Genomic DNA, 20,629 nt, shown 5'->3' with positions numbered 1-20,629 from the left:
GTGTCAGCGGGATGGGCAGAAGGTAAAAGTGCTTGTCATCATGCCAGGCCACCTGCCGATCCCCAGGCCCCACGTGGTACAAGGAGAGAACTCACTACGGCAGTTGCCCTCTGGCCTCCACATGTGTGCTGTGCCATCTTCATCCCATCTCCCAAGCACAGGATAAATTAAAACACAATTTAAAAAGGAACTTGGAAGTTTGTGCATTCGCTGCGCATAAGTGCGCTCAGTACGTACACATACATCAAGACAAGTAACAAAAAGACAGAGCCTGATGCTGCCACCTAAGCGTGTACAGGGTGTGACACGGTGGGGCACGTGTGCACACAACGCACTTGGAAGGCTGAGGCAGGAGGACTGTGTGAGTACTCGGTCAGCCTGGGCTGCATAGTAGGTTTCCAGCTGGCCTGGGCTGGGGTGTGCCATGCTCTTACCACGCCCTTCCCAGCAGCCCGGAGTTTACAGGAAAGTTGCTCCTCTCGGGAATTCAGTACTTGGGAAGAATGGCCTGCCCCCAGAAGAAACTAGTGATGGGATGAGCCTGAGAGCAACGCTCACATGCAGAGAAGACCAGGACCTTTAAACTTCCACGCACAAAATGATGAAGAGAGATCCATCCCGGTTAAAATCAAGGAAAATAAGAGGACAGTGTGTTCAGCTGTCAGAAATGACAAGATGCAGAATCAGGAATAGTGGTGGAAAAAAAAGCACCATTCGTCCATTGCTGAGGTGAGCATAGCCAGTACTTCCTGGGAACAATTCCTAATACTCTCAGAGCACACATGCATACCTTATATGACATGGCAGTTCCCCTGGGGAGAACCTACTTTATGGAAATACTAACACATCTGACAAACTGCGCTTGGTGGCACTACGGAGAATAAGAAAGCCGGCAACAGCCCAAATGTCTATGATAGAGATGAGTATGTAAGTTATAATACTCCCATGGACAGGCAGACATTGGGAAAAAAAATGGGAATTTATACATGTGACACAGGAAACTTAATAGTGTAATATGATAATCAAGGAAAAGAACACAATGTGCCAATATGTCGGGTGTTTGGATGTTTAATGACCATGGCCTGGAAAGAACTGGCAGGGAACTGAACGCTCAGCAATGGGATCAGTTTTCTTCTGGAGAGGTTTTACTTTATAGCTGTATACTTCAGGGTTACTTTAGGCATGAAGAAAAAGGGAAAAACAAACCAGCTTTCATCTTAACGTCTGATTCTGAAGTTTCAAAAAGAAAACAGCTGACCAAAGTAGTTAAGTAGTGTGGTGGATTAAACACTTAATCCCCACCTGGTAGAACTGTTTGGGAAGGATTAGAAGTGGTGGCCTTTTGGAGGAGTTGTGTCACAGGACAAGGAATTGAAATTGAAAAGACCCAAGCCATTCCCAGTATTTCTCTCTGCCTCTTGCTTGAGGCTCAAGATATAAGCTTTCAGATGCCTAGCTGACTGTCTAGTGACACACTTCCTGACATGATGGTCATGGACTCTAAACCCCCTGAGAACATAAGACACCCCCCCCCCCCCCCCCCGCCATACACACACAAAACTTTTTCCTCAACAAATTGACTTGATCATGGCATTTTTATCACAGCAATAGAAAAGTCACTGGGACAAAAAGCAAATATAGGAAAGTAAAAGTAACGGTGGAAAAAAAAAAAAACAATGGAGCTGGTCTTTGCTACTAGAAATGCCTTGACCTCATGGAGAAAGCACAGAGAACAGCTTACACTCAGTGCAGAGGATGAGAAATGTTGGGAAAGTAGCTGACAGGGTAGCTGAGAGTAAATTGCTAGATTAGTTTATTGCCAGAAAGAGCGTCAAAGGGTTAACTGTAGAAATCAATTACAGAAGGATATCCACCCAAGTTTATTCAAAACAAAACTCCAACTAGGGACAGGGTTTTTGACTGGAGTCTCAGCACCTGGGAAACTGACACAAGAGGAATAAGAGTTCAAGGCCAACCTGAGCCACAAAGTGAGTATCAGACTATCCTGGAATCATGTCAAGACCGTGAATCATGGGAATGCTTGCTGTCAGAATTTTTCTGTTAGGAAATAACTATTACAGTCACCATGTAGTACTTATTTTCAAACAGCCCCAAAAGTATTAACAACAACAAAAGCATTACATTAACCAAGCCCCCTATGCCTGAGGCCAACCCAACCTTTTAGCATCCACATAAGTACAGCAATGCATTAACCAGCCCTGCCCCCACCACACACATTTGTTTGAACTGAATCTATGGCCCTTAGAGAAAAATAATCAACAATATGCAAAAAAATCCACTGGTTGCAGAAGACATGCACTGTTAATGGAAGTACAGCAGCTTGACTTTGAGGTGAAGTGTTAATGAAAGCTTATGTAAATTATAATGTCTGTTGTGGCAAATGACGTGCCCTAGAACTTTTGGTTTTAAGAGTCCAGGTAGAGTTGGGCATGGTAGCACATGCCTGCAATCCCAGCACCTCAAAGACTGAAGACAGGAGGATTGACATGAGTCTCAAACTGAGTCAGCCAAGGCTACACAGTTAGACCTTGTTGAAAACAACAACAACAAGGAATCCAGGGCAGAAGAGGCTGGAGAGGTAACTGGGTGGCTAAAGTACTCACCGCTGACCTGACAGCGTGATCTCAATCCCTGAAACTAGGAGAGAACTGGCTTCCATGTGAGCCCTGTAATGCACGTGCCCATCAAGATCGACACACACGCACGCGTGCACACACATACACACAAATATATACACATACACCCTAACAGCCCTGCTAGTGTCCACACTCTGGGCACATTAAATAGGCCCCAGCTTCTTAATCTATTGAAAATGTGGAATCATTTACCTAAATCGTACAGAATGAATTCCTCACACAATAAACTACAGATCTTAAAGGGAAAAATAATCAACATTCTTATTCAATACAGAGTCCATAATAAAATGTCACTAACCAAATTCCCACCCAAGTCACTGGAAAAAAATGTGCCTGACTACGGTTGTCTGCATCTCTCTGTGGACAATTTCTGTATCCAGCTAGGAAAATTCAGCCCCTATGTCAGTCAGACTCAGAACAGCCTTTTATCTCCGAACAACAGAATTTCCCACCATTAGCATCCAGCTCTTATCTGGTTAAGTCAACACATAAAAAGGATTTAGAGATTATCTAGGCAGAGATAAGAAGTAGGAGTTTATGTAGCAGCTAATGGCCTGGATTGTTAGCTCAACAGCTATTCTAATTAAGAGCCCAGTGGCTGCTGCACAGAAACTGATTTCCAGTACAGATAGCAGAGAAGAGTGGCTGCCACTGTAAAATTAATTATTCTGTAAGCAGAGACCTCGGGCTCTAGTCTTAGTTTCTTCAACACTGTGGCACATTCCACAGAAGTACTTAAAAACAATAGCGCTGTGACTAATCAAGAGAGCTCAGATTATACTTCCACACCTCCCCGTCTTTTTTTTAAAACTAAAATAATGGGTAGTTTATTCTGGGTTGAAAAAAAACCCTCTAGGTTGCTTTTCTGGCCTAATTATGAGTTTGGCGATGGCACTTAATGTCTAACAAATAGCAAGACATCAGCATGGTAATGTTTTAATACCACAATTTCATTTTTCCTTTAAAATATTGAAGTAATACTAAAAGCTGAATATTATTGAGACAAGAAGGGAAGATTCATTCAAAGGTCACACCCTCTAAATCAGATCGCTGATCACCTAGTAACCAAATCGTGGTATCAGCTATGTCCTTTGAAATCAGGGCTCATGTGTCCCTTAGTTATAGAGTCAAAGTATTTTATCATGTTAGGAAGGGGTAGTTATTTCCATGTGCCAAGTGGGAAAACAAATGAACAGGCCAGGAAAGTGAATGGTTTCAAAATCAGGTTGAATACGAGGTCCTGTAAGTAAGCTAAAGCTCGCTGACTATCAGCTTGGCCTGTCCATTGTCATGTGACAGTTACTTTAAACAGTGGTCTGGCAAACTTTTGTGAAACTTTGCTTTCTTAGAGTAGATCATTTTCCATTTCGTCTGATTGCTTCAGAACAGAAATATAGATATGGTTAGAGCACATTTTTAAAATGGTCAATGGAGGTTGGCAGTTTTTTTTTTGTTTGTTTGTTTTATCTTTGAAGAGGAAAGTAGATGATTGGAAATGACCTCCAATTTAAACATAACCATGTAAGGCAAATACTGCTTGCTACTGCCATGCCTTCAATGAATAGTGAAACAAGGTTGTTGTTGGGGTGGCGGGGGAGGCGACAACTGCCCAACAGGAGTATCTGGCCTTTTAATACTGCACAAGGCATGGCCACCTACAAAGCCCACTCACAGATCACAGCATCAAATTACAATACATAAACACAATTAACACATATCACAACCTACACTGCTGTATGATTTTATACCAGGCTGTGTTTATAGCTATCTTTGGCTGTATGTGTCCCCTGGCCACGAGGCTAGATATGCCTGAGTTCTGACACATTCCAATCTTTAAAAAAAGAAAATGTGTATGTGTATTTTGCCAGCCTGTCTTCCTGTGCGCGATGTACATGCCTGGTGCCAGCAACAGAATCAGAAAGAGGGCACTGGATCCTCCGAGCCTGGAGTTAAGAAGGCTGTGAGCCACCAGGTCGGTCCTGGAAACAGAACCTGGGTCTTCTGCAAGAACAGACAGTGCTCTTAACCACTAGGCCTCTCCCCGAACCCCAGACACTACTATTACTGAATTAATAAAAGATGGCCATTGCCAATGCTGACCACAATTTGTCCTCTCCATTTACCTAGATTATTCACTTGTTCAAACTATAAAACATGGCTGCTCTTCCACACAAAAAGTAATAGAGAAAATAGTAGTTAGCTATCATGAACTGTCACATAAATAGACTGGTAGACCATTTTTCTACTGTAACACAAATCCTCCCCAAATAAAGTTCTTGTTTAGATACATGTGTGCCACAAAAATCACATTTATATTCAAGGACTTCAAAACACTCACCCTAGTGCCTGGAAAGAAGGGATGGAAAGTGCCCAATGCATCGATAAGAACAGCAGTCTGGAGGCCGACTCCCCAATGTAGTGCACATTCAGGTACTCGGGCACAGGAGAAGGCATGGTGAGCTAGCGTGAACAGGGATTTAGGTAAATCATCTCATGACTCATAGTTCTCAAATTATCAGTTCTCTGAAAAACTTGAATATATAACACATCCTGTAGGAATTCTGTATCCTCACCTACAAAACCTAATACTGAAATAATTCAAGTCTCTGGATATTATAATAGTGCTTAGAAGAAATGAGCAGATCATAAATTCAGTGTAATAACTATCCAGGCAAGCAGAGACTCTCAGCTAATGGCTATCAGACATGATCTGTCTATTTATGAAGTTACTATCTTGGTACATTGGTGTGTTTTCCTCCCCTCTCCCTTCTCTGTATCAGAAGCCTGTCTGCTGAAGGTGCCTTCATTTAGGCTAGTTATGCTGGCAGGGATGGCAGAGGAGTGAGCGTGAAGCAGGCTGGCTAGTGCCTACCGAGGAGAGCATGCTTGCAGACACGTGGCACAACTATGGCCTGAATGAAGCAAAACAAAACATTGGAGCCGGGGCTCAACACCGACACTCCTTCAGTTCTTCAAAAAGCAGGTCTGTGCAGCGCAACCCTATCCTAGAATATTGTTTTGGATACAAGAGTACGTTTAAAAAAAAAATCTATGGGAAAACTGTGTTCATAGGAAAGCAACTCAAAGGCTATTAGTTTGTACTGTTATAAACAAATAAATAAGTAAAATTGAGTTTGACTTTAGATAGTTATTTTAAGTGTCAGACCACAGTGAAAATAAATCCTCTATCAAAATGCTTCTGAGAGAACCCTGAGAATCTTAAGGAGAGCTGATACCACAAAATGTGGCACAGGTGAGGAACACTTTTTCTGTATTGAAGCAATAGTACTGACCTCAGTGGAACCAGAGAAGTAAGCACCCTCAGTGACCGGAGGAAATCTGGCTGTTCATCTACCAGCATTGGAAAACTGAGTCATATCTTGTAACCTTAAACATTTTTGAACAACCCTAATCTAAAAATCTATACTCAGAACCGTTTTGGGGATCAATGCGTACAGTTTCAGAGATCAGCCCTTCTTAGATTTTTGGATCAGCAGTGTTCAACTATAAAAAACTCGGAATATCTACCCCCAAATCTGAGAAACTGCAAAATCTTACACATTTCTGGTCCTAGGCACCATTTCCAAATCTATTCTAGAAAAACACGCATACACACAGGAAATCACAGGTAAGGATGTCCACTGTAGCTCTGCTTCTAACAGTGATGTTAAATGGTGGGACAACTCGAATTTCCTTCATTAGCAAAAAGAATAATGTCCACCACAGAATAGGTTACAGGTATCAAAATTGGCAAGAAAAGTTGAGATGATAGTAAAGGCAAAAATCTGCCAGGTGTGGTGGTGCACACCAGTTACCCAGGTTTGGGACGGATGAAGCGGGAGGACAGCAGGCTTGAAATTGAGGCCAGGCTGGTCTGTGCAGCAAGTTCTAAGCAGTCTGGGCTCCCGGGCAAGATCTGCACTAAAACAAAACAAAACAAAAGCCCCACCGACACCCAAGTAGACAAAATAGCAAAATAAAATGTAGCTGACTGACTTTCTGCTGCAGTGGAAAGGGCAGGGGGGCTCCGGAGAGTGGACAGCAGCTGCCTGGCGGGTGGGGTGGGGGTGGGGCGGAACTGTGCCCTAAGTTCTTTCCTGTGTGTGCAAGGGCACCTATGGGACTGCGAGTGCAGGGTGGAGGGCGGCCTTATTCCTAACATATCACGCTGTTGCAAAAGAGCCGCTCACTGGCTCCGGATGGAGCCCTGGGGAAGCCCCAGGGAAGCCCATCTCTGTGTCCACAAAGCTGCGACTAGAAGTGGAGAGCAACACCGCTGTTTGTTTATTTAAAGTGGGGTCTGGGATTCAATTTCAGGTCCTCGTGCTTATGAGGCTTCACTGATTGAGCCATCTTTCCAGCTCTCAATATTATTTTCCTAGGGGATTAATATACAGCTTCGATCACATCCTCAAAGGTATCTATGATACCAAAAGACCAAAGAGTTTTCATCAATAAAATATAAAAGTTTTCTAGGAATGTCAGATAAAATATTAAAAACAAGAGCTGGAAAGATTCCTCGCTGGTTAAGAACAGTGGTGGCTCATCCAGCGGACAGAGTCTGATACCCAGTATCCATAAGGTGGCTAACAACCTCTGTAACTGTAGTCGCAAGGGCTCTGACTCCCTCTTCTGGCCTCCTCGGGCACTGCACACATGGGCAGCACTGGCATCCATGAAGGCAAAACACCCAGATACTTAAATGTTAAAACTTCTTCTTTTTAAAGTAAAAAAAACAAAAGTTAAAGTTAAATCAAGATCACATAAACAATTAAAAAAGTCCTATAACCCCTACGGAAACAGAAGCAGATATTAAAAGCCTCCCAACCAAGAAAAACCCAGGGCCAGACAGTTTCAGCACAGACTTTTACCAGACTTTCAAGTTAAGACTTAATGCCAATACTCCTCAAATTAGTCCACAAAATAGAAGAAGAATGAACATTCCCAATCCATTTTATGAGGCCACAGTCACCATGATACCTAAATTACATAAAGACTCAAGAAAGAAACAGAATTACAGACAAATTTCCTGTCTGAACATATCTGTAATACTTGCAAACTGAATCCAAGAACACATCAAAAAGATCATCCACCAAGATCAAATAGGCTTCATTCCAGAGATGCAGGGGTGGTTCCACATAGGCAAATCAGTGAATGCAATCTACCATATAAATAAACTGAAAGAAAAACACACGCATGATCATGTCATTACATGTGCAAAAAGCCTTTGACAAAACCCAACACCCTTCATGATTAAAAGTTCTAGAAAGATTAAGGATACAAGGGACCTACCTAAACACAGTAAAGGTAGCTTACAGCAAACCTGTAGCCAACATTAAATTAAATGGAGAGAAACTCAAAGCAATTCCACTAAAATCAGGAACATGAAGAGGTTGTCCACTGTCTCCCTATCTAATCGATATAGTACATGAGGTTTTAGCTACAGCAATAAAACAACTGAAGGAGATCAAAGGAATACAAATTGTACAGGAAGAAGTCAAAGTATCACTATTTACAGATGATAAAATAGTATATATAAGTGACCCTAAAACTTCTACCAGGGAGCCCCTAAAGATAATAAACACTTTCGGAAAAATGGCTAGATACAAAATTAACTAAAAACAAACAAACAAACAAAAAACCCCACAAAACAAAACAAAACAGTAGCTCTCCTATAAACAAATGACAAATGGACTGGAAAAGAACCCTGGGAAACAACACCCTTCAAAATGCCTCAAATAATATAAAACATCTTAGGAGTTAACTCTAACCAAGGAAGTGAAAAGCCTGTATGTTAAAAACTTCGAGTATGAGACTGATACTCCAAACAAGGACCGTGCATGGAGATAACTTAGAACCCCTGCACAGAAGCAGCCCATGGCAGCTCAGTGTCCAAGAAGGTTCCCCAGTAATAGGAACAGGGACTGTCTCTGACATGAACTCATGGGCTGGCTCTTTGATCACCTCCACCTGAGGGGGAAGACAGTCCACAGAGGAAGACAAAGAAGCCAGTCCTGATGAGACCTGATAGACTAGGGTCAGATAGATAGGGGAGGAGGACATCCCCTATCATTGGACTGGGAGAGAGGCATAGGAGAAGAAAAGGGAGGGAGGGTGGAATTGGGAGGGGATGGGAGAGGGGGCTACAGCTGGGATACAAAGTGAATAAACTGTAATTAATAAAAATAAAATAAAAAATAAACTCTTCAAGTCTTTGAAGAAAGAATTTGAAGAAGATCTCAGAAGATGGAAAGATTTCCCATGCTCATGAATCAGTAGGATTAACAAAGTAAAAATGTCCATCCTACCAAAAGCAATCTACAAATTCAATGCAAACCCCATCAAAATTCCAACACAATTTTTTACAGGCCTTGAAATAGCAAACCTCAACTTCATATGGAAAACAAAAACAAAACAAAACAAAACAAAAACAAAACAAAAAGTGTTGGGTGTTGATCTAGTGCTATATATTCTGATGCTAATTATTGGACCCCAAGATCTGGTTGCTGCCCAGATGATAAGAAACTCATGTACCCCAAATGATGTTTGTAACCTTGCCTAGGAACTTATTCCTGTTTGGCCAATAAAAAATGCTGACACACCTAGGCAGGGCAAATGGGGTAGGCGTGGCTAAGGTTCGTGGGCTTGAAGAAGAGAGGATCTTGGGAAAGAGAAGGAAAGAAAGGAAGGAGGACAACACCACAATGGGTTAAGAGAAAAGGAACCATGTGGGCCAGGAGAAAGGACTCCAAGAATGTCTTGGAAAGGAATGGTCCAGATGAAGAGTACAAGCAAGTATCTTGGGATTATGGATGGAAGGAAGCCCAGATACGAATGGGTAAAGCAGATAGAATAGGATGGGAGCTGGGAGATATGAGGTAGCATAGGTGGAATTATCTGTCCAGCCAAGGTGTTATAAGGCAATTATAATAAATATCAGGAGTCTGTGTCCTGTATTGAAAATAACAATGGGTTAGATAATACTTCTATAATAATCATAGGACTAATAATAAACATCATTAGGCCATACCATTAAATTAATGTGCCTTTATTTATAATATCCAGAAATTGGAAACAACCTAGATGTCTCACAACCAATGAATAGATGAAGAAAATGTGATACATTTACACAATGGAGTATCACTCAGCTGTTAAAAAAAATGACATCATGAAGTTTATAGGCAAATGGATGCAACTAGAAAAAAAATCATCCTGAGGTGAGGTAACCAAGACCTCAGAAAGACAAATATGATCAGTGCCTTGTCCAGTGGTCATCAGAGGCTTCCTCCAGCACCAGATGGAGGCAGTTACATAGACCCACAGCCAGACATTACGCAGAAAGAGTCTAAACTGGAGGCCTAGTATTGGGTCCCTGCCCTTGGAGCTCAGGGAACTTCCTGGAAGAGGGGAAGGAAAGATTGTAGGAGTCAGAGGGGATGGAGGACACCAGAACATGGCCCACAGAATCAATCACACAGGGCTCGTACGGGCTCAGACTGAAGTGGTGAGCATGGGCCTTGTATCGGCCTTCACCAGGTCCTCTACATATATTATGGCTGTTAGCTTGTTTTTTTGTTGGACTTCTGACAGTGGAAGCAGGTATATCTTTGAATCTTTTGTCTGCTCTTCGGATTCTTTTCCTCCTATTGGGTGGCCTTGTCCAGCCTTGATAGGAAGGCTTTTGCCTTGTCTTATTGTATCTTGTTTTTTCATATTTGGTTGTTGTCTTTGGAGGCCTGTTCCTTTCTGAAGGGAAATGGAGGGGGAGTAGAGCCGGAGGAGGTGGGATGAGTTAAAGGAGGGGAAACTGTGCTCTGATGTATGAAAGAGTATCTTCAATAAAAACATTTAGGTAAAAAAAAGTCTTTGCTCAAAATTAGGTACAAAGGTTTACCTAGTTCTTATCAGAATAGAATGTAGGACTTCCTTTTGCTTGTATATTACGGTTTCCAGTGTTTTATGGTATGCATATGTGTATATGTGCTTCTTGTACTTTTTCTTTTTACTTCTGGTTTGTTTTTTGCCTGAATGTTCTAAAAGGACAGAGAGGTGGGGTGTGGAGTTGGAGGGGCAGGGAGGTGGGGAGGATCTGGAGGAGAGGGGGAGGGGTAACCAGGATCAGAACAAATTGTATGAAAATATTATTTTCAATAGGATAAAAAAGAAAGAATGGGCGACCGCAAGCGTTCTACGCATGTACTTTTACCTACAGTGCTGGGGACTGAAGCAAGGGCATTATGTGTACCGCACAGACACTTCACCGATCGTGCCACACCCCTAGTTTGGTTTACCTACTTGTTAATATTGATAGCACCAAATGATGAGACAGGGAAACAGATGGTTTAAATACTATAGGAAAAAAGGGGATGGGACACAGAATGTCTTTTGAGGGCTGAACCCAGGGCCTTGGGCATGCTAAGAATACATTCCATCCCTAAACAATAACCTGCAGACTCATGAAGAAAAAGTATAGTTGTTCACTGGGGCAGCAAAATAAAACAGGATTCAGGAAACATTTCTTTAAAAACACCTGTGTGAAAAAAAAATTAAAAAAAAAATAAAAACACCTGTGTGAGTGAGAGAGAGAGAGAGAGGGAGAGAGGTCTATGTCCACTTTTGTGTACAAGTGTATGCAGAGGAATCACAGCCTAATGCTAAGTGTCTTCCTCTGTTGCTCCCCCCTCTTCTTTTTACTTATTGTGATTGTAACATGTGCATGGGTATGGATGTGCACCATGGCATACATGTGGGGGTCAGAGGACATGTTTCAGAGACGTACTTCAGGGGTCCAACTCTACCTGGTCACTTCCCTGCTGGCTCCTCCCCTTGCTTCTGGGGCAGGGTCTCTCCCTGATACAGCAAGACTGGCTGGCCAGTGAGCTCAGGGAGCCTCCTGCAGGTCTCCTCAGAGCTAGGATCACAAGCGCACACACCATGCTTCACGCTTTATTTTGATGTTGTTGATCTGAACTTGGGCCCTCATGCCATGTGAAGAACTTACTGACTGAGCCAAGCCCCCTCCCTGCTCCACAAGGCAATTCTTAAGAGAATTCTTAAGTGCTTTACAACAAGGATGTAACGACTTTTACATAGAAATAAACGCAAAAGTTTTGGGAAGTATACCATTTAAAAATTTCCTATGGGTAAGGGATGCTACAAAAGGACAATACTTGTGAGCTGGGTGTGGTAGCACCTGCCTGTCTTCACAGCACATTAAGAGGACTGGGAGTTCACAACCAGCATGTGCTATGCAGCAAGACCCTGTCTCAAAACCCAAAGTAACAAAAAGAAATCTGCAGAAGAAAACAACACCCTCCAAAAAAACCTCAAAACCCTTTGCCAAATAGTTTTAAGCCACCTTTAAACAAATAAAATACTAGTAGTGTGTTTTCCTTATTTGCCTACTAGTGCAGCTTCTAGATAAAATTCTAACTATCAGAATAAAACTTTCAAAAGGGGGAAAATAAACACCTCACTTGACTTGTTAGGGGAGGTTTTGTGACTCTGGATTAGCCATTAAGGTGACTGATAAACCGCTGAGAAAACTAGGAACTGTTGTCTCAGAACTCAAGTTTCAACACTGAGACCTGTGGGCAGGGTTAAAAATGGCACGTGTAGGAAGGGATGGAGACTTGACTTGTGAAAGGTTTTACAAGGTCATGTGACACAGCCTGGCCTGAATCCCACAGGAGCAACGGAAGCTATGAAATACACTGATTGGTTGTTTTTTTTGTGACAGGGTCTTATTACATGTTAAATTGTCAAGTGACATAGTGGGTTGATTTTTAACAAAGCTTATGCTGGTTTTAGAATCCAGGAAAAGATACAGAAGATATGAGGAACATAAAGATATTACTGTGACAATTTAAGCTAGAACTTTAGAAGAGCTTTAAAATACAATGATGGAAACAAACAAGAAGAGGAAAATTGAAGTAACAGGATGGTTAGTCACAGCCATGCAGGACAAATGAGGTGGTGAGTGGAGCAGTCACAATAGTTTTGGAAACCACTGCAATATTGGCTCATATATTTACTTCAAAGGATGGAAGTCCCATTTACCTTAATTACTCTTATAAGAATGACATTAAAGAGATTTTTGAAATCATATCTCAAAGTCATTAAATAAAGCATTAATTATTACTATCATCCTAGATTCTTTTCTTACAGTTATTTTATCAGCTAGTTTCTCTTTACCGTATTTTTGGTTGCTTTGAGTAAAACACTAAAATATACAAATCTTAATTCAACAACAAAATGAGAAGAAAACTTCATCCAAAGGAAGGTGGCGTGGCTCAGCTGACAGAACAGATGTGAGAATATGCAAATTACATCGGACACACAGAGCTAAAGGCTGCTCTGCTCGGGGATTTGGAGGACAGCCAACGATCTGGTTGAGGATGTCAGCTCCCTGAGACTCGGGCCCAAGAGCACCAGTGGGAGAACTGACTGTGAAATGACTGCAGTTGTGGAATCACTGAAAAATAAACTCTGCCCAGGACTGGAAGCAAAGCCTGAGAGACAACCCGCCAACTCCAGAAAGAACAGCCAGAGTTTGAATTTGTTTAATTCTCTGTCCAAAGCATTTATTTCATACAATTAAAAATATGAGAACCAATCAATATAAGGAAATTGAACAGCTGCTCACTAAAGGTTCCTGCTTGCACTGGGTCTCTGCCTACATCTCTCTTGTTGTCCTTCCTCCAATCTAAGTCCAGAGCAGGAAATGAAACTGGGAACACAAAAAAAATGTGTTTTATTTAGAATATGAAAGGATAATGGGAAAGAGCATTTTGCCTTGATTCATTCACCCTTGTCTGTAGCTCCAAGAATACCTTTTTTTTTTTTTTTTTAATTTGAGACAGGGTTTCTCTGTGTAGCCTTAGTTGTCCTGTACTCACTTTGTAAACCAGGCTAGCTTCCAACTCACTAAGATCCACCTGCCTCAGTCTCCCAGAGTCCTGGGATTACAGGCATGAGTCACTGTGCCCAACCTGAAGAATAACTTTTAAGCATGGCATTAATTATTCTCATTATCTTTTCTGTGAATTTTTTTTCTTGTGCAGTGCAGATAAATTGCTTGAAGCTGGGTGGTGGTGGCACACGCCTTTTTAATCCCAGCAGTCGGGAGGCCAGCCTGATCTATGGAGTGAGCTCCAGGACAGCCAGGGCTACACAGAGAGACCAAGTCTTGGAAAAACAAAAACAAAGCAAAACAAAACAACAAAAAATGACTTAAATTTTTTTCTAAGTTATCTTCAGTAAAATTTTTACATGAAAACTGGTTTCTCTGATGTATTTAACTGGCATATCATGCTGCAGCAATTATTAAGCCATAGTTAACACTTTCTGTAGCTATTCCAACTAAGCTGAATTTTGAAATACCAATCTCATGTGGTGTTTTGGTCTATGATACATTTATTTTCTGTCCATTATTTTTACTGGCAGTACAGAAACTTATTTGCCTAGTTATAAATGTTTTCCTAAGAGATGTAGAAGAGTTTATAATCATTCTCAAGTGTCTCGCAGGGCAAAGATCCAGGCAGGGGTCAGCTGTGCTGTTAATGGGATCTCAGTGGGGGCACGGCCCCAGCTCTGTCCAGCGTATTAACTGGATAACAAGTCAATTGCTGGAGGGTCATCTCTTAGGCTTCCTGGGTACCATTTCTAGCAGTCTACCTGTTTCCACAGACAGAGCTGCAGAGGGGGCAGCGGCGGCGTGCTTGCCTGGCCTACGTAGGGCCTCATATGCAGGGCACATGTACGGCTCCATCCCTAGTGCCACTATCAAATGTACTGGGGAGAGCAAAATAAATTTCAAACGCTCCTTTCCCAAAACTTTTTTTTTTAAAGTACTAACAGTTAAAAACCTAAGGCTAAAATGCATTATGTGCACCCTCATGTGATAATGCTGAAGGGTAGGAAGATAACTCACACATTTACCATTTTTATCTTTATCATTTTTAACGAAAGAGCAAAACATCTGGGTCTTAGATCCCAATTTACACTGAAAAAAATAGCAGGCATGCATCGATCAAAAGCTGTGCACTCAGTTCACAGTGACCATCTAGGCTTACTGGAAGAAAAAGCAACTGCTCCTAAAATCTAACCAACTAACCGCACTGTAACAACTGACAGCAAGATGACCCACTGTCTAGGGCGGGGCAGTGTTTCAGTTCTGAAAGTCTACCAGGGTTATTTCTGACTTTAAAAGTGTAACAGGCAAATCGTGACTGGAAAATCAAAATCAAGCTGTAACATGAGATAAAAAAAAAAAAAAAACAAAAAGAAAAAAAAATTAAAGATACCCTGAAGACTACATGTGAATCGCTGAGAAGCGGCCCTTCTTTCTCCATGCAGCTCGCCTCGCCGGTGATTAGATGCACGCTCCCATCCATGGCCTCTACAGAGCTCTGACAGGCTGTGCTTCCCCCAGGGGTCAGAGCTTTCGCAAGAGTGTCAAAGGCCCTGTAAGGAGACACCAGAAGCTGTGAGCTTGGCCAATCTCCGACAATGAAATGAATTTCTTTCCCTGTTTGAGACAGGGTTTCTCTGTGCAGCCTTCCCTGTCCTGGACTCGTTTTGTAGACCAGGCTGGCCTCAAACTCACAGAGATCTGCCCGCCTCTGCCTCTGGAGTGCTGGGATTAAAGGCTTGCGCCACTATGCCCGGCTACTAAAATGAAATTCTTATACAAAATTCTGGAGTTACAATTTAAGTCAAGGGGCTGTGGGAATAGCTCAGAGGCAGAACACCTATTAGGCCCCCAGCTTGGCCCCCAGGCCTATGGGGAGGGAGGCTCTTTTCCAAATAGGGTAGGGGTATGGCTCAGTGGTAGGAGGCTTGTGTGGTGTACACAGGAGGCCCTCAACCCCACCCACAGCACACACAAAACAGACAACAACTAAGCAGGCTTCAGAAACCAGGGCTTTCTTGTATGCCGGCCAGACTGCTGTGTTGAAGTGACCTCTCTGATTGTACAAGTCACAAAATCAACACATTGAACTTAGTAAGTGTAGCTTGTCGTATTATATATTAGCATATTACCATAATCTCCTTCAGTATGAGAGAAGTCCTCATACTTACTCCTACATATACAAGTTACTTCGATCAGACTTGAGCACTGGTCTTCTGAGACACACTTACTTAGCTCGTAAAACGAGTGGGGGGTGGTCAGCACATTGCACTAAGGGCAGAGTTTCAGTTAAACCTTAACATTTTCTAAGTCCTACAGAAATATTGTTATCAGAAACTTTTATAGATGATAGACTTTAATGACAAAACATTTTGACCAATTAAAACGAAGCTTAGAATGATGAGCCCAAACAGCCCTTACCTTGAAACATCACTATTGGTCTGAATGTCTTGATGAAATGCACAGAATGACGTATCACCGTTGCGTAAGCTCTCCACTACGGGCATCTCACTCCTACTGTGAGAAAGGTCTTTGGCTTTGCCGAGGTTTGCTAAGGACGTGACCACATTGGCCAGTGTGCTTAGGTCTCCCTGACGCGCTTCGGCCTTTAAGAAGAAAAGAAAGCACGAACATTTTGCAAAATGGCACTGATACATTTTAAACCCTTGAGTATCAAACTCTAGGTCATGGATACTAATTAATAAATTATTAATAACCATTAATAAATCAAATTCACGAATATAGCAGTTTATTTCTATAATCCCAACGCTCAAGAGGCTGAGGCAGAAGGATCCCCACCAGTTCAAGGCCAGTGTGGGCTCTGTAGTGAATTTCAGACTTGCCTGGGCTACAGAGTGAGAGCCTGCCAAGAGAGAAAGGGAGAGAGAAAAACAACAAGAGAAGTCAGAGACAGACAGACTCTTGAGGAAAATATAAGCTTTAAAATAGGTGTAAGTTCTTTTTTTTTTTTTTACTCCTTCAAACAAAGTTTTAATTGCATATATCATTTAAAAATACGGACCGCTTCACGAATTTGCGTGCCGTCCTTGCGCAGGGGCCGTGCTAATCTTCCTGCATTGTTCCAATTTTAGTATATGTGCTGCTGAAGCGAGCACTAGGTGTAAGTTCTTAAAAGATGCTTGTAAAAGTTTAAAATAAAAATTGTATTCACCAGCTAATCTATTCAAATCATAGTTACTTTCTCTATAAAAGATATCAAATTATATAAGAATTCAAAAATTAACAATGATTTAATATTATGAAAATTTCTAAAATTTCTTTAAGCTTAACTTTTTCTTAGGTGTTTACGTGTATGAGTGTTTTGCCTGCGTATAGTCTGTGCACCACAGGCAGCCTGGTTAACAGAGGGCACCGGATCCCTGGAACTGAAATTACACATGGTTGTGAGCTGCCATGTGGGTGCTGAGAATTGAACGCGTCCTCCACAAGAGCAATATCAGCTCGTAACCTCTGAGCTACCTCATCTCTCCAGCCCCAAAGACTTAGATAATGTGTATTTATATGTGTCGACGTGCCGGTATATTCACGAGTGCACATGCTTCTGGAGCCCAGGAAGGGCACCGGATCCCCTGGAGGGGCAGTTACAGACAGCTGGGAGCCAAATGCTGGGAAATGAATTCAGTCCTCCACAGTAAAAGCAATTTTCACTCTTCACCACTGGGCCATCTTGCTAGCCCCTCAGAACTTCTTACGTAACAAACTGGCACGGAATCTAAGTGCACCAGCTGCCCCTCCTTTGTGAAAATCGTCCTCTCTACAACGCTGTAGCTAAAATCACTGTGTAGGAAGAGCAGGGAAGTTCATTTTTTCTTCCTTTTGGCTCTCAATCATCAAAGCAATGAGCAACTTCTCATAATGACATGTGAGCTTTTGGAAATATCATTTCCAATTCAAAGGCTTTTACATACGTAATGCTTCAATTGAGTAAATTCGTTTGGGGCTGGGGCACTGAGTGGGTGGTTGAATGGCTCGGCGTTATGTGTCTGGGTGCTGGGACTGAGCCAGGAACCTCATGTACGCTGCGTATGTTCCTCCACTGAATGACCACACATAATACTTTGGGGTTGTGAATGATGCAGGGCCAGAACCAGTGCAGGTGGAAGAGGTCTCAGCACAGGCACCCTCCTGCCTTTTTAGGGCCAGCAGGACGACTCCGAGTAAGGGCATACATGCAGACAGAACACTCAGATACATAAAGTGTATAAATAAGTAAAATCTTTTAAAAGAGGAAACAGGAATTGTTGCTCTGTAGTTAAGCATGGGGCTAGGGCTCAAACTCCAGCAGGACGGGCAGGGGGGCATTTTTAAATTGTGCTACATACCTTATCTGGTGTCATTAGCATAGCTGATTCTGTTTTTATTCCAGAATGATGAATATTCACAAACATTCCTGAATCCAGCAGTCCAGATGACCTGTAACAAATGAAGCACAAATTTTAGTCTTACTAGACCTGGGAGAAGAAGCAAATGACCCACTTCTTAAGGTCAGCAGTAGGGCACCTGGCGGTCTCGCTGTCTGTGACAAAGGTCGGTGTCGCAGTCAGCGGGCTCCGGAGGTCTTTTCGGATGTAGATTTTTTCTGTTGAAGCTGCACAGCTGGAAGATTTTTCTCGGGATATTTCAATAGGTTTTCTTTCACACTGAACAGCTATAAAAACATGTTAGACAATTACACTACAATACAGATTTATGCAAATCTGTAAATCTAAACTGTCACCAACATGGCTGAGAACACTGCTTCCAGCTGAACTCCAAGGGCAACCATCAATCTTTACAAAGCCTATGCCTGTTTGTAAAGCTGGTCAATTCATATCTTAGTCTCATTTCTCCCCATTTCAGCTCTCCTATGGTAGAAAAACAGAAGTCTTAAAAAAAAAAAAAAAAACAAACCCCTCACTATCAAGAAGGAAGAACTGAAGGGAGATGTCCCTTATGTATATAGAGTTAAAGAAAAAGAAATTTAATCAACTGAAGATAATACTTATAAAAAAGGCCAAAGTCGGGAGCTGAAGAGATGGCTCAGTGGTTAAGAGCTCAAAAGTTCAATTCCCAGCACCCACGTGGCAGCTCACAACTGTCTGTAACTCCAATCCCAGGTGGTCTGCCCTCACACCAATGCACATAAATAAAATTAAAAAACAGTAAGCATTAAAAAAAGTCTCAGTGGAGCCTTTCTAGTTATGAAATAGCTATGTATTACACATAAGTCCGTCTGCACAATATGCAGTGTCTGTAAGAATTCCGTGAAACCTACAGGGGCAGCGAGGCGTTTGGTAAATGTAGTTTCTTTTAGGGTGGACGGAAGAACAGACTGTCAGAACTCCACACTTTGCTCAGCCACATCTTAGGCGCCTGTCCTCTGGCGAGTCGCCAGCCTTTCTCGGTTAAGGTGGTTACAGGAGAGCTGGCTGCAGAGAACTGCGTGAGAATGAGCGGTTGTGCGCACACACCAGGAGCAGCTTTTGGTACACTGGGGGTTCCGTCAGTATTAGCTGCTGTTACCAAGGTCACATTTTGGGCTTCAGTCATAAAGCACACAGGTGACTAGCTGCTTTAATGATACACAGTTCTAACATTCAGAGTGTTACAGAGAATTTAGGGAAGACAACAAAATCCCTAAAAATTCTATTATGCCCATTAAAACATTTAAATTCCGAGACAACTTACAAAAATCATTTGGGTGCTAAGTGCCAACTGGAAATATGTGCTTGTCACACGAGTAATCAAAAATATTTGTTTATTAAATAATAAATACATATGTATATACTTAATTTTAGTTGGACTATGAATTAAGAGGCACATGTCACAGTTTGAACAGGAATAGCCTTGCTGGAAGGATGCTGGCATGAGTGAATTTTGAGGGCTATGCCCTCACTCCATTTTCTGTATGGGCTCAGATGTGATCGGCCCGCTTCCTGGTTCTGCCTTCTCCCCTTCCGGGATCATAAACCCAAATATGCTTCTTCTTCCTTAACTTCCTTTTGTCATGACATTTAATCCCAGTGACAGAAAAGTAACTAAGACACCATTATACTTGAGCTGCTTAAATATGCTAACGTGTATACACTGTCAATTCGCTGACTTCTTAAAAGCATTACTCCTTTATTGCAAGTACATACAGTCTTGTTTCATTCCAAACGCAATGCATCGCTGTAACCTGCAGTACTGACAGCGGTTTCGGTGGTGTTTATTAATAATACAGTCTTTTGATCCTCGACACGAATATACTAAATTTTTTCGGATGCTTCTTTTAAAAAAACCTTTGCAGCCTTCACAAGTTATTGCTCCATAATGACGTCCTATAGAGATATTTAAGAAAATGGAAAAATACTGTAGATTAGAAGTGAACTAAGTTCATCTTTTTTTATTACAACAACAATATATAAAATGAAATCGTGACTTTGAGCTTCTGGCAATTTTTTTAAGGACTTATTTATGTAGAGAATTAAACAGCCATATCCTGTAGTAAGGTTAATGATATATTGTTTTACATTTTATAACATAATATTAAAAATGTTAGAAAATTTAGGAAAAAAATATAAAACCATCATCAAAATTTTTATTATGCACATTAAAAATTTTAACTCTTGAGAAAACCTATAAATTATAGTTCCGTCATATATAACAGTGTTTTGTTCAGTTTCCTCCTGCTGAGGATTAAATACAACACCTGTAAACGCTAGCCAAGTACTCAACCCCCAACCTGCATCCTTGGCTGTAACAGGTATCTTAATATTACGGCTGTACGCTCCAGAAAAAAGAAAAGTGTTATCTAGTATTGAAATATCATAATCTTTCTTTGTGAGTTCTACTTTTAAAACTTCTTACACAAGCTGTTACAGTCTGTGGCGAGAGAGATGGCTCAGCGGTTAAGAGCACTCACTGCTCTTACAGAGGGCGCAGGATCAAGTCCTCGCACCCATCTTCAGTTACTGTCTGTAACTCTAGTTCTAGAGGATCTGACACCTTCTTCTAGCCTCCACAGGTATCAGACACACACACACACACACACACACACACACACACACACACACACACA

The 20,629-nt window shown here is 41.8% G+C and overlaps 1 protein-coding gene and 1 non-coding gene across 2 annotated transcripts in view; both read right to left on the bottom strand.

The window, feature by feature from the left end:
* Nr2c1 (nuclear receptor subfamily 2 group C member 1) overlaps positions 1-20,629 on the bottom strand; it is a 48,166-nt gene that overhangs the window by 10,371 nt on the left and 17,166 nt on the right. Inside the window, exons 5-10 of the mRNA XM_055627874.1 lie at positions 19,710-19,889; positions 18,091-18,238; positions 17,913-18,003; positions 15,991-16,175; positions 14,963-15,122; positions 4,996-5,117 (exon numbers count right to left, since the gene is read on the bottom strand). Of these exons, the coding sequence (XP_055483849.1) occupies positions 4,996-5,117; positions 14,963-15,122; positions 15,991-16,175; positions 17,913-18,003; positions 18,091-18,238; positions 19,710-19,889 (886 nt within the window). The remainder of the gene's footprint in view (positions 1-4,995; positions 5,118-14,962; positions 15,123-15,990; positions 16,176-17,912; positions 18,004-18,090; positions 18,239-19,709; positions 19,890-20,629) is intronic.
* Positions 16,580-16,685, bottom strand: LOC129691817 (U6 spliceosomal RNA). Its single transcript, XR_008722568.1, has one exon. It is a non-coding gene; the product is annotated as a U6 spliceosomal RNA (small nuclear RNA).

The sequence above is a fragment of the Psammomys obesus genome, unplaced genomic scaffold (assembly GCF_907164565.1).
Source record: "Psammomys obesus unplaced genomic scaffold, mPsaObe1.curated_primary_1811, whole genome shotgun sequence".
NCBI classification, from domain to species: Eukaryota; Metazoa; Chordata; class Mammalia; order Rodentia; family Muridae; genus Psammomys; species Psammomys obesus.
Note: the sequence above shows the minus strand (reverse complement) of the source record. Positions and strands in the feature narration are given on the sequence as shown.